General features: G+C 30.7%; 1 protein-coding gene across 1 annotated transcript; it reads left to right on the top strand.

Annotated features, from left to right (window-relative positions):
• Positions 1 to 3,357: 3,357 nt before the first annotated feature.
• On the top strand, positions 3,358 to 14,589 carry LOC134728023 (ficolin-1-like). Its single transcript, XM_063592422.1, has 4 exons — positions 3,358 to 3,672; positions 8,777 to 8,873; positions 11,969 to 12,133; positions 14,324 to 14,589. The coding sequence occupies exons 1-4, from the start codon at positions 3,358 to 3,360 to the stop codon at positions 14,587 to 14,589; spliced, it is 843 nt and encodes a 280-aa protein (XP_063448492.1).
• Positions 14,590 to 16,254: the final 1,665 nt, after the last annotated feature.

The following is a 16,254-nucleotide window of genomic DNA, read 5'->3' as shown; positions in this document are numbered from 1 at the left end:
GGGTATACGAAGTTTTCTCAAATGTTGTAAGGGTAAACACACAAATGATTTGGTCACTATACTATATATAAAAATATAAATGTTCGCGAACTATTCAGGACACAGAGATTCCAAATATCCAATAAATACGGAGAGTTCTACAAATAATGTGAATACACAGAACTCCGATCCAATCCATCTTTTGCAAAAAGTATTCATCATTTTTCGGTTTTTGATCTACTAAGAACATTCCATTTGTCTATAATTTCGATTAAAAGATGCCAAAACCTGCAGTTAAAATAGATTGATGCTTCAATTAAAAATTCCTAAATTGGTTCAACTACTGTTGCCTCGTGATAACATGTGTCTGGACTGAGAGGGAGGGAAGATAGGTATTTTTATCATTTCAATGTGTAAACTGTAGGGGTGTTTCTTCAGAGACGGTTTTCATTGGAGGCGTTTTTGCCATGCACGCAGGCATCTGTTTCTATCCATGAACAGGTTGTGTGTCAAATTAATTATTATAACTTGTTTGCTCGACCTGGCATTAAGGATGTATTCTTCTGAGTTTTCAGTCTCGTTCAGTCTCGTTGAAATCTCGTTCTTGAATTATTTCCAAAACATGTGATACAAGTGGAAAATATCAATGAATTTTAAAAATATTATAATCAAACATAACTCTGTGAAAAAATTGTGTATCTACAATGAACAGTTAATGAGTAATCCAGTTTTCAAATTTTACGACCAATCAAGTCAGTATTTTTAGCGAAAATTTTGAAAAAATGGGTGAGGGATACAAAAAATCATTTTACAAGAATCATGTACTTCCCATATCATTTTGGTCTTTTCAAATTTCTCAGATATGTATTTTTTCAATCATTTATAACAAAAAAGTTGAAATAATATGCATTTTGTTCTTAAAACTGAGAAAAATCACAAAAATAGAAAATTGACAGCATGGTAAAAAATACACAAAAAATCGTCAAAATATTATAAAACTTTCTTATATTAACACCTACCTATAGTTTTTGTAAGTAAAATTTATTCAGATTGGTCCACTTCATCTTTATAGATAGTATGAAAAAAAGTTTAATTGTGGAACTGTGATTTTTTTCACGATAATAGACAAAAAAAAGGTAAAAACCGATGAAAAATGGAAAATCATCAAAATTGGGCATTTTCAAAGGGCTGTAGCAAAAAAAGAAGTGCACCACCATATGATTTTTTCTTCACCAATTATTTTTTTGCAGTCTTATAAACCCAAAAATTAGGTTAAGAAAAAAAAATTAATTCTAGAAATGTTCGGCTCCTCAGAGGTGTACATCCTTAATTGGCATTAACAGCCATTGCAGGAATCACACAAACGCCAGATGTAGTTAGAGAGGCGATATTCTGACGCGTTTTTTAATTCTTTGTCACTTATGTTTAGAAAAAAGGGGTAGAAATCCAAACAATTACCGACCAATCACACAACAGGAAAACTTTTAGTTTCCACTGTATCTATCTATATTATACTCAAAATATTTCAAAACAATATCAAACTAGTTCCGAAATCTGTCTTACGTGAAATAAACCAATTGTTCGATTGTTTGTAAAAAGAAGAGGGACGAAAGATACCAAAGGGACAGTCAAACTCGTAAATCTAAAACAAACTGACAACGCCATGCCTAAAAATGACAAAGACAAACATAAAAACAATAAAATTGAGAATGGAAATGGGGAATGTGTCAAAGAGACAACAACCCGACCAAAATAAAAAAACACAACAGCAGAAGGTCACCAACAGGTCTTCAATGTAGCGAGAAATTCCCGCACCCGGAGGCGTCCTTCAGCTGGCCCCTAAACAAATATATACTAGTTCAGTGATAATGAACGCCATACTAATTTCCAAATTGTACACAAGAAACTAAAATTTAAATAATACAAGACTAACAAAGGCCAGAGGCTCCTGACTTGGGACAGGCACATGACACAACATAGAAAACTAAGGAATAAACAACACGAAACCCACCAAAAACTACGGGTGATCTCAGGTGCTCCGGAAGGGTAAGCAGATCCTGCTCCACATGCGGCACCCGTCGTGTTGCTTATGTGATTACAAACCCGGTAAAAAGTATAATTCGGTAGGTCAAATTCATGAAAGGGAAGGGGATTGTAGTTACGACGTAAGGAACATATCCGATATCATTTGTGAAACGGTTATCCCATAACGGTCAACCAACTCGTGATGGCGTCCGTAAAATTTACGAAGGGATGATTTCAACTTCACCATTTGGAACTCTTGGTTTAATAGCTACCTTGTGAGCAGTAACCCTCTATCAAGAAATCATGATAGGAAATGCAAGCACGGGAATACCGTATCAATTGGGAGATATATACCCCGTATGCAGGTGCTGCTGGAATGTTGCTACTTAGAAATGGAAAGTTCACAATTGGAAAGCTGAAATCGTCTCTTTTGTCGTAAAAGGTAGAAATAATTGTTTGATGATATTTATTTTTTGGTATATCTGACTCCTTTTTCGAGATATATTTTAATATAACAAGATCCTTAAATAAATGTGGTTTATCGTAAACGTATTCAGGCATAATAAACAATAAAGTAGCGTCTAATTTTCACTAAAAAAAGAATGGCCAACGTAGATACAAGTATCTTGTTTTAGGGAGGGATAAATCTTACTTTGTAAAGGATCACTCTGATTCAAACAAAAAATTCTCTGAAACTTATATTATCAAGATGCTTGATTTCTTGATTGACAACATATTTGTTACGTTCGGAGGACGTGTTTTTTCAACAGACTTTCGGCATTCCAATGGAAGCAAAGCAATTCATTTTAATAACAGTGCAAAAATGTGATCAAAAATTACCCAGCACAATTATAGTTGGTGTTATAACCATAATTAATATATATCATGCTAGCTTAATTTGGACGATGAAATTAAAGGAGATGTGGGATGAACAGTACTAAGTCGACAATTGAATTGTTATTTTTTTTTTTGCCTTTTAAGTACTATCTTTTTATGAAATTTTCCATAATCGTGCACGCGTGTGTGTACATTATGGTATATTCATATGATACGATAATTCGAGAACCATTTTCAAAAATCTTTCGGAATAATGAAGGTTTTCGAAATTACTCACTGAACAGCGCACCTCATTTTAATCCAATGAACAAACTGCTATTCAAAAACTCACTCCGGACAGAGGCATTGGACCTGTAGACCATATAAACTGTCTCTGAGTATGAGTTTTTACCTTATTAGGAGTTTATACTGCAAGAATATGTTAACGGATTAAACGTTCTTTTTTATATCATAGATGAAACTGAAAACAACGAAACAACAGTCTCTGAAATCACAACAAAAGTTGACATGACGAGCATGACGAGTGAGAGAGCCACGCTCAGTATCACAACAAGCAAACGAACAACAATGGAGGAACTAACAAGTCAAAATCTAACAAGCAACGGACTTAACATGACGAGCCAAAGGACCACCATCATTGGAACAACAAGCGAACGAACAACAACCTATGGCACAGCTATTGGGAAACTAACAAGCCAAACACCAACAAGCAACGGACTACGCGACTGTAGTGGTGTTACTGTTGGAAGCTCTAGTGGTGTTTACACAATATATGTTGACAATCAACCTCTAGATGTATACTGCGAAATGACAGGTTCTGGTCAATGGACGGTAATACATTTTAAGTTTATAACTTTAAGAACAAAATTGTGAATAACAATGTTTATAGTGCTTTTAAATAACTTGTATATACCAATGGAACAGCAACTGAGTAATACATAAACATTTATTTGTTTTGCAACTACAAATTTAAAAAATGGACATTCATATGGTAATTTGTTAATATAAATTTTACGTTAACTTGTCAGTGACATCACAACTTATGTCTCTGTATTAAAGATAGCGATTATAACATCATGCGTCTTTGCACTCACAAACATATTTTTTTTAAATAATTGAAGAAATCTATAATATTTTTGAAAGAAAAGTTTAAAGAAGGGTTAGTATTTGTTCCATTATTTTAAAGTTTTAATCAGACCAAATGTCAGTTTAGTCCAATGTTTCTATAATTTGTAACAGTTTTAATCAGACCAAATGTCAGTTTAGTCTAATGTTTCTACCATATGTAACAGTTTAAATCAGACCAAATGTCAGTTTAGTTCATTATTTGCATAATTTAACAGTTTTAATCAGACCAAATGTCAGTTTAGTCCAATGTTTCTATAATTTGTAACAGTTTTAATCAGACCAAATGTCAGTTTAGTCTAATGTTTCTACCATATGTAACAGTTTAAATCAGACCAAATGTCAGTTTAGTTCATTATTTGCATAATTTAACAGTTTTAATCAGACCAAATGTCAGTTTAGTTCAATGTTTCTACAATATGTAACATTTTTCAGCACTACATACTTCATGTCGTTACGAAAACACGGAAATTGCGTTAAAAATGACTGGTAGGGTAATTTTTCAATATAAATTTTGATGTCTCTGTATTAAGTTCCTTCATTTTAGAAATTATATATATATATATATATATTATATATATGAGCCAGTCCATGCGAAAAGGTACAAAAAGTCCTTTTGGTAAACTTTGCAGGACACGTTATCAAAGTTTGTTATAGTATTTTTGAAAAACGATTTTATCCGAAAAAAGTAACATTAATGTAAACATTCATAAAATTGTGAATTCTATCCCGAATTTGTCAACTAAAACAGAAAAAGACGTAGAAATATCTGATTTTTTTGTATGTGAACAAGAGTAAAATCATTTGTCCCCCCCGAATAATGCTTTACCGACCAGAAACTATAAAAAAAAACCGATACTATACAGAGACAAAAGTCAATAATTTCACTCAGTTCTACAGGTTCAAAGAAAGTAAGACAACATTAAATCATGAGGAAAAATACAAAAACTATGTCATCTTGTGTTTTAGAAATTGAAATTTAAGTTAAGTTAAGTTAAGTTATTTAAGTTAAGTTAAGTTATTTAATATTATATAAGTTAAGTTATTTAATATTATATAAATCAACATCAGTTGAACGGGATTCGAACCATTGCCCGGTTTTGATTGCATCGATTTCAGCATCCTAAGCGAGAGCCTTATTCCCACTGCTACCGGGGCTAATATTATCAATTGGCAAATCAAGCCATTTAAACCTTACTTTGAAAATGATTGAAATTTATGAAATAATTCATTAAAAATCTTGATAAAACTAAAGGGGGGGGGGGGTCTCAGCACTTGCAGGTGCGTGTAGACCACAGCTTGATGATATGAGGAAAAATAAATGTGTTTTATAAATCACAAGTCTTCTACCAATAATTATGCACACTTTTTAGAATTTCGTAAAATTTTCGTTTTTGTACCTTTTCGCATGGACTGGCTCATATATACAATTCGTCTAAACATCAACCCAACAATGTTAGATCAGTGCAGGCGATTTGGTGTCACGATATCACAGCAGCATGGGTTCGAATCCCGGCCAGGGAAGAACCAAAAATTTGCGAAGGCAAATTTACAGATCTAACATTGTTGGGTTGATGTTTAGACGAGTTGTCTATACATTATGTACACAGCCATGTATCACCATCATTGATGGCGATCCGATGGATACATCTGTTGTAGGGTTGTCACTGACTCAGACGTACTTATATATATATATATATATATATATAAACGAGTCTAATATATATATATATATATATATATCCTTTATTCAAATCTCATGCGTCATGTGAAGGAGGCTCGAGGGTATAAAAATTTAAAAAAAAAAAACATTTTTTTTTCATTACAATTTTTAGTTATGACCTTTATTAGTTGTTACTTTATCATTTGGTACAAAGCATTCATAATTAAGAAAAAAATCAATTCGTGTTGGCCCCATAGTACGTTTAAAATATATATATATCTCATTAAAAAGGCTCCAAATTATCTCCCTTTGATGCAAAAATGTCATTTTTTGGCATTAAATTGTAGTATCTTTTTAACTCATTTTTACTAAAGTACCTTTATAAAAATGTATGCTTCTTTGAAAGGCAGATTGTGAGTGTAAATGAACGGTAACCCGATTTTCTATTATTCTAATTTTCTATTATGTATAAGATAAAGTTTGTTTATAGAAAAATATAGCAAAATCAATATTAGAAAAAATATATTTAGACCTGCAAGAAGTAATGAAAAATTAAATTACAATGAATGGTAGAAATAGGCCATTTTGTACATATTCCGAGGGGAAACTTGATGCAATTTTTTTTTACTGGTGCATTGCATTTAATAGAAAAAGAGAACTTTGTTGAAAATAAATCAATTTTTTTATAGAAAATCCTAAGCCTTTAATACAGATATTTTTGTTATAAAATTTGAAACACCAATTACTCACTTGATTTTTTATGATGTGCTAGTGGTTTTTTTTTTTTTACCAAAATCTGTAATTCCAAAACACCTCGTGCTGAGTCACTCAAGTCGAGCGCACCCTATAAGGTTTACCTGATTTTGCCCATATTTATATTTGTTCTAACCAATAACTACATTTATAAACTTTTTTGAAGGAAATCACTGCATTCACTGCATGCAATAGTCCTTAATCTATCAGTCACCAAATTGCCAAATATGAGAGTACAAGGATAACGGCAGTGGCTACTCTATACAAATCTTGATTTATTTGCCACAAAGTTCTCTTTTTCTATTAAATTCAACGAAACAGTAGAAAAAAATGCTTTGCATCAAGTTTCCCCTTGAAAAATGTACAAAATGGTCTATCCCTATTATTCATTATATCTGTAGTTTTGATACAATTGAAGTTGAAAAGTTTGTACAAAAGTGACTACAGAAGGGGTCACAAACCTTAACAAACAAAACCATGAAAACAAAAAAAGCAAAAAAGCAAAACAATCTATCTATATGATATATAAATATATTTTATAAATAAATCAAGTCCCCTGTCCTCAGTTCTAATGCCTGTTTAAAATAAGACCCTAAGCTTTCTACTTCGTTTGAGGTTGATGGACCAAGAAGATACTTATTTTTTTTTCATTTGCTTGCCAGGACATAAAATCTGGCATATGTGTAACAACATTTCCTATAAAGTTATCTCTTAGTTTAGCATATTTTTTTTGCAATATAAAATAAAATGGGCTTCATCCTCCATTGTATTACAGGATGTGCAAAGTCTTTTTACTCTAGGTATTTATATGTATTCCTTTTTCTATCATTAAATCAGGATCGCTATTTCTCATTTTTGTTATGTTACTTCTCTTTTCAAAAGATTTACAGTTTAAGTAGTTTTTCATTTCTAAATTTTGCTTTAAACTTTTATAAAAATACAACTTACTTTTTTTTTCTTTTTTTCAAATTTGTGCTCAAATATATTTGTGCAGAAATCTAAGAATTGATGTTCCAAGTTTTTTTTTGTATCAACTTTGAGTATTTTTTCTTTTGTTTCCCTCAAAAATGGATACGTCCATGTTTACCTCTTTCAAAATATTTTTCACATATATGTTAACATATGTAAACCAGGACATAAATAATCTAATTTTCAGAAAGTAAAAAAGATTCGTTTAATATGGTTTAATTTCAGAATCTAGTAATCTTGATAAGTAAAGTATACTTTGAGTTTTTAGATGCATCTCTAGTGGGTATTTCCCTAGCTCTGTTTTCACAGCTATGTTTGATAAAGATTTTTGTGTTCCGAGCATATATTTACAGAAAGACAAATGTAATTTTTCTAAACTTGATTTAACAGTAAAATTAAGGGGGTCTATATTTGTTTTGGAAATATTTGCACGTTGTTCTGCTCTAAATTTTGAAACATAAGTATCCATATAAGTAATTTCTGAATTATAAATGGCTATTGGTTTAGTTATAGAATCAAAAAGACTGCAAACCACTTTAACTGGCAGATAATTTAAGGAACCAGTAAAAAAATGTATGGCAAACATCACTTTCCTTGCTTTATTTACAAGCTCTCAGACCTATGCAATAAGTTTCCATTTGATTTCACAAGAATTCAAAGAAATGAATACTCAGAGACATTTGACAAATTTTCATTTTTATATTTTGTAAAAGATGTTTCCACTTTTTTATTATTTTGCTGCAAAATCATTGTTTTAGTTTTATTAATATTTAAAGTAAATTGCCATTTTTCGAAATACTTTTTTTTTAAGTTGTTCAGACTATTTTGTAGGCCTTCTTTACTTTCAGTTAATATTAAAAGGCCATCAGCAAATTGTAAAGATCCTATTTAAGTATCAATTAATTATAATGGACAGCTATTTTCATTTACAAATTTTGCCTCTAAATCATTTATTAATACATTAAATAAAGTAGGACTCAATGACTCCCCTTGTGTAACCCCTTATGTGACCTCAAAATATTCTGAATGCCACTCTAGATGCTTGAAGGCAGATTTTGTTTCCTTTATACTGTCCTTTGATAATATTAAATATTTTTCCCTGCTCCTGCCTTATACAGTTTATAAAGTAAAGCTTTTCTCCAGACAGAATCAAAGGTCTTTTTAAATCTACAAAGCAGGCATATATCTTATTTTTGTTTTTGTGTAAGTATTTGTTTATTAAAGACTTAAGCACAAATATACTATCAGAGGTTCTGTGATTTTTTTCTAAAGCCAAATTAAGTATTTTCCATCAGTTTAATCAATCTTTCATTTGATACAGCATTAAACAACTTTGGTAAGCAACTTATAAAACAAGTTACATAATATTTACAATATATATTCGATTTAATTTTGAGAACTGTTTTTAAAAATTGAAATATAAAGGTGTTTCAAAGAAGAATAGATGGTTCAACAGATTTTTACAGGACTTGGCAGGAATATAAACAGGGATTTGGGAGTTTGAATTCGGAATATTGGTTGGGTATGTATACTTATCGCTTGTTGTCTGCCATAACTGAACACCACATAGGTGCCGTCACAATGGCAACGTAATTTTGTATGACGTCAATAGTTCAAGTGGCGAAATTTCACTGGTCAAGCGTCGTAGATTTACAAATAGCGATAAGGTCTATTTCAAAAAACCTGACAGGAATTCAAGTACAATTTCCGGTGTGTTGATTTAGAAAATCAATGTTCATATTGTGTGGTTTACGGTACGCTTTAAACAGTCAACAAAAACTTTTATAAATAGTTGCCGAGGTAGACATTTTAGTTCATCAGTATAAATAGATAAGCCAATGTTTAAACTAAACTAGAAAAAAATAAAACTTATATTTTACAATAAAGAGAAAATTGTAAGAACTCTTATAGAAAATGATAGATATCAAAATGTTTAAGGAAAACCTTTTTTGGAATGAATTGAAAGCATTATTGCATTTAAATTTCATATGGTTAAACAAAAATATTTACACAGGCAACTTTTGTTCGCGTACATCATGTACATTTTAAAATTTAACATGAAGTTAACCACAAACGAGCTTTTAGGTGAATCAATCTTAAGAATAATCACATGAATCTCCTTTTACAAAAATCATAAATGGTTTTTTAATCATATTAGAAGATTAAGATGTTATTTGAATAACTTAAATTAGAAAATTCGTGTGAATTTCATGTGAAAAATCATGTGAAATTCACTTTCATATCAGATTCACGTAAAGCTCTTGTGAAATCAGCTCACGTAAATTTCACGTATAAGCTCGTTTGATGTGAAATTCGTGTGAATTTTCACATTACATTCACATGAATCTAAATTACAATGAACCCATGTTAGTGAAATTTACCTGTGTATACTACCAAAAATGTATGTTACTTTAATGTTTGAAAAAGAAAATTACGACTATAAGTTTATTAGAAAAATAATGTCACATATTGAAACACCTTACAATAGTTTAGAGCATTCAAATGTTAAAACAATTGCGTTGAAAGTGAAAAAGTTTTGCACTGAAAGTGAAATGTTTTGCGTTATCAGTGAAAAGGTTTCGAATTGAAAGTGAAAAGGTTTTGCGTTGAAAGTGAAAAGGTTTTGCGTTTAAAGTGAATAAGTTGTGTGTTTAAAGTAAAAAGGTTCTGCGTTTAAGGCGGAAAGGTTTTGTGTTGAAAGTGAAAAAGGTATTGCGTCGAGACCATACATAGTTGCATAAATTTAATCAATGGGGGTATGGGAGTCTACAATAAAAGTGATAGAATTTGTTCATACTTTGCAAAAACGTAGTATCTATTGATATATGTTCACAAATATAATACAAAGGATAAGACACCGTGCATTTTCTCAAGTTACAGGGTGTGACAAAATGACACATTTTATATGGATTATACAGGAAAAACACCATTTTGTTATTAGAAACTTAATTTGAACAAAATGATAGAATTGTAGAATAAATAAGAAAAAGATAGCTTCAATGCAATGCTTTGGGAATATCCAAAGAAAAGATAGGGTCATCGTCCGTTTTTTTCTGGCTAAAATACAAAATAGAAAAAATCCATGTAGATACCTTCAGAAAATTCACTATTGTAGAGTTACCTTCCCTAAAAATGTCTATTTAAAAACATTTAAAAACAATAACAAATAATCTGCACTTGTAAAAATACTAATATTTATAAGTTATATTCTTATAACTTGGTTCTTTTAAATGAAAATTCACATTGAATATATGCATTCGTGCATCAAATTTTGGTAACTTGATTGAAAATCTGGACCTAAGGTTCTTTGTTTTTTACAATCTAAGATGGCGAAAGACACTCATGTCACCTTAAGACATTATCTTTAATCAAATCATTTGATTTTTTGCGTAGCCATTTTCATAATACTTTGATCAATATAAACCATTAATCATGATTGGTTTGCGTGTGAATAATCTAATACCTAATTTGAACTTTATCCAGAACAAGTATATAACTAGTATACGGTATTTTCTACAAAACATAAACATTTTTCATATGCTTACACTGAAGTTGAAGATGAAATTCATTTTCTTCTTCAGTGTCCTGTTTTAGAAAATAAAAGATCTGAATATATAGATTACTTAAATAAGGTCAACAAAAACTTTAAAAGCCTCACAAATAAATCAAAATTAATATGGTTAATGTCATAATTAAAAAAGTAAGTTTATTATTGTGTACTTTATTCAAAGAGAGAAAATCAATTCTAGATACAGTTTAGTCATCGGTAGTTTGTCCATCTATATTATATTGTAAAACTATATATATATATATATATATTCATCTTTTTTACAGATATTATTTGGGTGAAAAAGACTTGACTTTGTTTAATTGTTAAATAATCAATGTAATCAATATTGATCACTTGTATGAAATTGAATTTAATTTAACTGCTCAAATTATTGGGCGTCATAATTGACAATAAAAAACTTTGTATTGTATATATTGTATTGTATGCGTCTCTTTTAGTATACACTATACAATTTATAGTTTCATATAGAAATATAATCCTACATGAGTCCGAATTCATACTTCAAATCCCTGTTTATATCCCTGTTAAAAGCTTTCATCCTGCAGAAATCTGTTGAATTATCTTTTTGTCTTTGAAACATCATCCCAGATGGCCTCTATTGTATCAATCTACCTATTGTATTCATTATGACCTTGTTCTCGTCCTGAATATGCATGAAATATTTGCCACTGAACGTTAAGCAACCAACAATCAATCAATCAATTGAAACATCTTTATATTCAAAAAAGAAATACTATACTTTTTTTTGATTTTGATTATAAGCCAATTGTGGTACTAGTTCTCTTTTTTAAACATGAAAAAAATAACTCATAAATTTCCCTAGAGTTCTGTGCACTAATGCTGTTCTTATTTTGCATGTTTTTGACATTTGTGCAACCGATCTTGCTCCGTTTTAAGCCATTGTGATTCCCTTGTTTATTTACTTTCATTATAAGTTAATTAATAAGATTGGAACATCGGTCAGCACTATTCGTGTGCATGTGTATGCTATAGAAACGGTAGATATGATGAGGCAGAGTATACTAGTAAATGTTTTGTATTTACAGGGAATGACAATTTACATAAGATCATATGTACAGGGAACTACAAACTACGAGTGGATCTAGAAGACTGGAACGGTGAGACGCAGTATGCTGAATACGATACGTTTGTTGTAGGCAATGAAGCTACAAACTACGTTCTCACTATTGAAAATTACAATGGAACTGCTGGTAAATATTGAAATTATGTCTTTCTTTTGGCGTTTGTTTTGATCAGGTCACATCGTGATATCCTTTTACTTCAACAAACCAAACGGATTCAAAGCGTTGATTCACTCGTTCCTTTCATTGATAGCGTTTGATTGTGTCAGCTGTATTGGACTTCGCTCTTTTTTGAATTTGCTTTGGAGTTTGGCATTTGTGTTATACTTAGTTTCTTTTAAAAACCTCATAGTCAAAACATATCGCATACCAGAGTAAGCAAACAACAAAGGATTTTTGTACTAGTTTTTACATTTATATCTGCATTAGGAGCCCCTCAATTTCAGCAAATGTAATACTTGATCATTTCAATCATCAGTCCAAATATGTTGTCTGTACAATTTTTTTACGACGTCGAATAAGACATGTATATATAAATTTTTAAACACAACTATATAGATAAAACATTTATCTGTAAAACATAATTGTAAGCTAAATTATAAAAGACAGAACTAGCTTTTATGTCACAGAGCCAGGTTTATAAATACTCATTTGTAGTGAGAAATAAAGAGCTCGGTTAAATGATATTAAACCTTATACACATCATAAAAAAAACTCATGTCTTGCGTACTCAGATTCTGGAATTTATTTTGCGTTTTATTTGATTTTTTTTTGGAATTTTCAAACTTTGAAATAAAACAGCGCGAGGAGAAAACGACGAGGAAGTTCTGTTTGCAAATTAATCTCTGACATAACTCCAATACAGCTATAGTTCACTGATGTTAAATAATCTCATTAATCGGTTACAAGAAAATCCAAGGTAACAAACACAAACCCTAAAGGTGACAACAGCGAGTGCGATTTGTTTTAAATAAAGATGATATGTTTTTATAATTTCTGGCTGCGAAGTTTTACTGTATAATTGTTATATCGTTTATTGGTCTTTTCAAGAGTATTTTTTTTTAATGTAAGTCATATTAAATATTTAAATAAACCGTACACATTGTGTGTACATAGTTAGAATAATTGAACCATGTTACTTTTGATTAGCATGAAAGATTATATTATTGATAAACTTTACTTATTATATTGTTACATTTATTCATAATAATTTAACATCAAGGTTACTGATTGTTGATTAAATTGGCAAACTGGGTTTTAAACATAAGAGTATTATAAAAGTATAAGAGTTACAAGAAAAACTCACAGGGAACAATTTTGCTGCGTACCTTATTATGTGACCTAGTGGAATAAGATTCTGTTAAGGCTTTTTTATATCAAAAATGTTTATTAAAATATCCTGCATGTTTAATGTATCGTCTGTAATATAATTTTTTTTTCAAATTATTATGGGTCGAAAAGTAAAATTAAGTGTGACTAAAAGTAAGAATTATATATACCGTTGAATCGTATTTGAAGCAATGAATTATCAACTAATTGAGAAAATAAGGATGCCTATAAACCAAGTGTATAGTTTGACCTTGGTGCAAAATTGACATGATTATGTTTGAAATAAACTCATCATAGAAAATTACATGTATGTAGCTTCTCAACTTGTAAAATTCCCTTATCTTAAACGACCGACATAACAAGTGTAAGTTTGAAATTTGGTTTATTCGGATTAATTCTAATGTTAACAATGGAATTCAAAATGTGTTTTTTACTGTTTGCATACTCTGCTTACGTCTCTATTTCTATCTGAAAAGACATTTCATTGATTGTCATCATTTGACGTTTGTTATTGTCGTCGTCATCGTCGTCGTCGTCGTCATCGTCCGTACACTTTCCTTTTAGGATAACTCCCCTTCTGGTATTGTTTACCAAACAAAGCAAAATTGATATATAAATTATTTAGTAGAAACTCTCCAGATATATTAGTGACCGTATGCAATGTTTAAGTGTCTGAGTTTAACGCCTATTTAAACAATCTCGGATATATAACGATGGACAATTTGTATAATTGGATGCCAGAATGTCCGCAAAAAGCATCGTCATCCGGCAGAGAAAATAAACTACCAATTTTTTTCAACTTCGATCAGAGAACACCGCATTGGACCATAACGTGTTCGAAGTCATAAACTCAGTGTTAAAAGTCTAACGATTGGTGTTGATCTAATTTAAAAAAAAAAAAAAAAAAGGCCTCTCAAAAACTTTTGTTAAAGCGTTTCGTAAGATTTAGAAAAGAGCGCATTATCTGTAAAGTTATTTACTTTATTTCAGGAGATAGCCTTACTGCACCATCTGCAGTATATCAACCAAATGGATATGGGTTCACAACATGGGATCAGGACAATGATGGATCCCCCTATATAAATTGTGCAGAGACAGAACACGCTGGCTGGTGGTTTAATTGGTGTACTGAAGGCAACCTAAATGGGAAGTATTACAACGGTGGAGTGCTTGCGAATGACGGGATATACTGGGAAGCTTGGAAACTGTCACAATATTCTCTCAGAAGTGTATCGATGAAAATAAAACAAGTTTAAACATTTTTATATGCGACTAATGGAAAACTTTGAAACAAATTATGCATTTAAATAAAATGAAACACGAAGGTCTGGGCTCTTTATAGAAGAAGTAGACTTTTTTTATAAATTTCGTTAATGTTGTTAAAATATTCAATATTTAATAATTTAGTTATTGAAATTGATTTTTTTTAATTTGGACAAATACTTTATATCATATTGTTTTGGATTATAGTAGGAAACGAAAAATGCGGTAATTTAATTCACGTTATTTTACAAAATTGTAAGCCTGGTATCTTTGATGAAATATTTTACAATATGTTTAGATTCCAATTTAACTCTTCTTTATATCATTACTTGACATGTTTATTGAAAACCTAATAAATTTTCTTTTTCATTTTGTTGTTCAATTGTTTTGATCATTTGATTTTTCTGTTTTTCCTTCAATAACAATGTTCTACTTAGGAAATTTTTTAGCTTCAGTATATGAACTTGTATTTTGATCATCTGCGTCATTTGTGCATTGACAACTTCAGAATATACATAGCGACAACTCTTAATCACTTGGTGTTTAAAACTTCTAGTTATTTCACAGATTCGACAAACATCTTTCATACGGTGCAGGAAATGCTTAAACCTTCCGGAGCATCAGATTTCACTCCCAGTTTTTTAGTGGAGTTCGTGTTGTTTCTTATATATTATTTGTAACTGATTATGTCTTTTGGTCTGATGAGTCTTTGATTACTCTTTGGTTTTGATTGGTATTATCTTTCAGCTACACATAACTGAAATAGAACAAAAAAATATGCATCCCTCTACGCTTTTCCAGAATAATAATAAAAAGAATAAAAAAAGAACAAACACGAACGTGTCATGTAGTTAGTCATCCACAAGATTTAAACATTCAAACAACACGGTTCAAATTGCATGCGTCCGACGCAGTTTTATATCTGGGGTATTCTTCATCACGAGCGCTCAAAGCTGAATATGTGACCGCCAAGGATGTGTAAGAACCGAAAAATTAAAGAGCTGTAAACCATAAAAGGACATAAAAAAATCTAATCAATATAAGGTCTACTTGTTAGTCGAACCTCGTTGTGTCGAATTCGGTTGTGTCGAAAACTCGGATGAGTCGGTGGCATTTTTCGGCTCAAGTCAAATATTTACTTTTGATGAGTCGAATTAGATTTATTTGAATACTCGTTTAATTTGAGTTAGACAATAACAAGCAAAACCAAGGAGTAAAAAAAGACTCACAAAACCAAAGGACATTAAATGTAAAATTCCCGGCCCGTTTATGTAAAACTCATGTAAATTTACCCCGATGTCTCGAAATTTGAAAGATGCAACCTTCATAATAAAAATTCAAATCAGATGTTTTTCTTATGTTCCCTAATGATATCTGAAAAGAGATTATTGCTGGATTAACATACTTCTTTGTATAACAGTTATAATGATAATTTTAAACTGAACTTTAGTGTGTTCAACATATTTCTACTGACAAATAAACAAAATGCGTTAAAATGACCCCCAGCAGAGATTAAATGAATCCTTTAATTAAATTCATTAATTACAATAAATATAAGATAAGGACAATTATGATAATCGAATTCAAAGGAAACAACTCTCAACAGCTATTTCAGAACTTGTTTCGTTCTGCGAGTTATTTCATTATTCAGAGTTACT

This window comes from Mytilus trossulus, chromosome 8 (assembly GCF_036588685.1).
Source record: "Mytilus trossulus isolate FHL-02 chromosome 8, PNRI_Mtr1.1.1.hap1, whole genome shotgun sequence".
Classification (NCBI taxonomy): Eukaryota; Metazoa; Mollusca; class Bivalvia; order Mytilida; family Mytilidae; genus Mytilus; species Mytilus trossulus.
Note: the sequence above shows the minus strand (reverse complement) of the source record. Positions and strands in the feature narration are given on the sequence as shown.

What these genes read in the sequence shown, in the direction of transcription:
- LOC134728023 (XM_063592422.1), top strand. Translation starts at nt 3,358, where the DNA reads ATGACGAGTGAGAGAGCCACGCTCAGTATCACAACAAGCAAACGAACA. An exon ending in GAATTCGGAATATTGGTTGG is followed by an intron (nt 8,874 to 11,968) that starts GTATGTATACTT and finishes TTGTATTTACAG; the next exon opens with GGAATGACAATTTACATAAG. An exon ending in AAATTACAATGGAACTGCTG is followed by an intron (nt 12,134 to 14,323) that starts GTAAATATTGAA and finishes ACTTTATTTCAG; the next exon opens with GAGATAGCCTTACTGCACCA.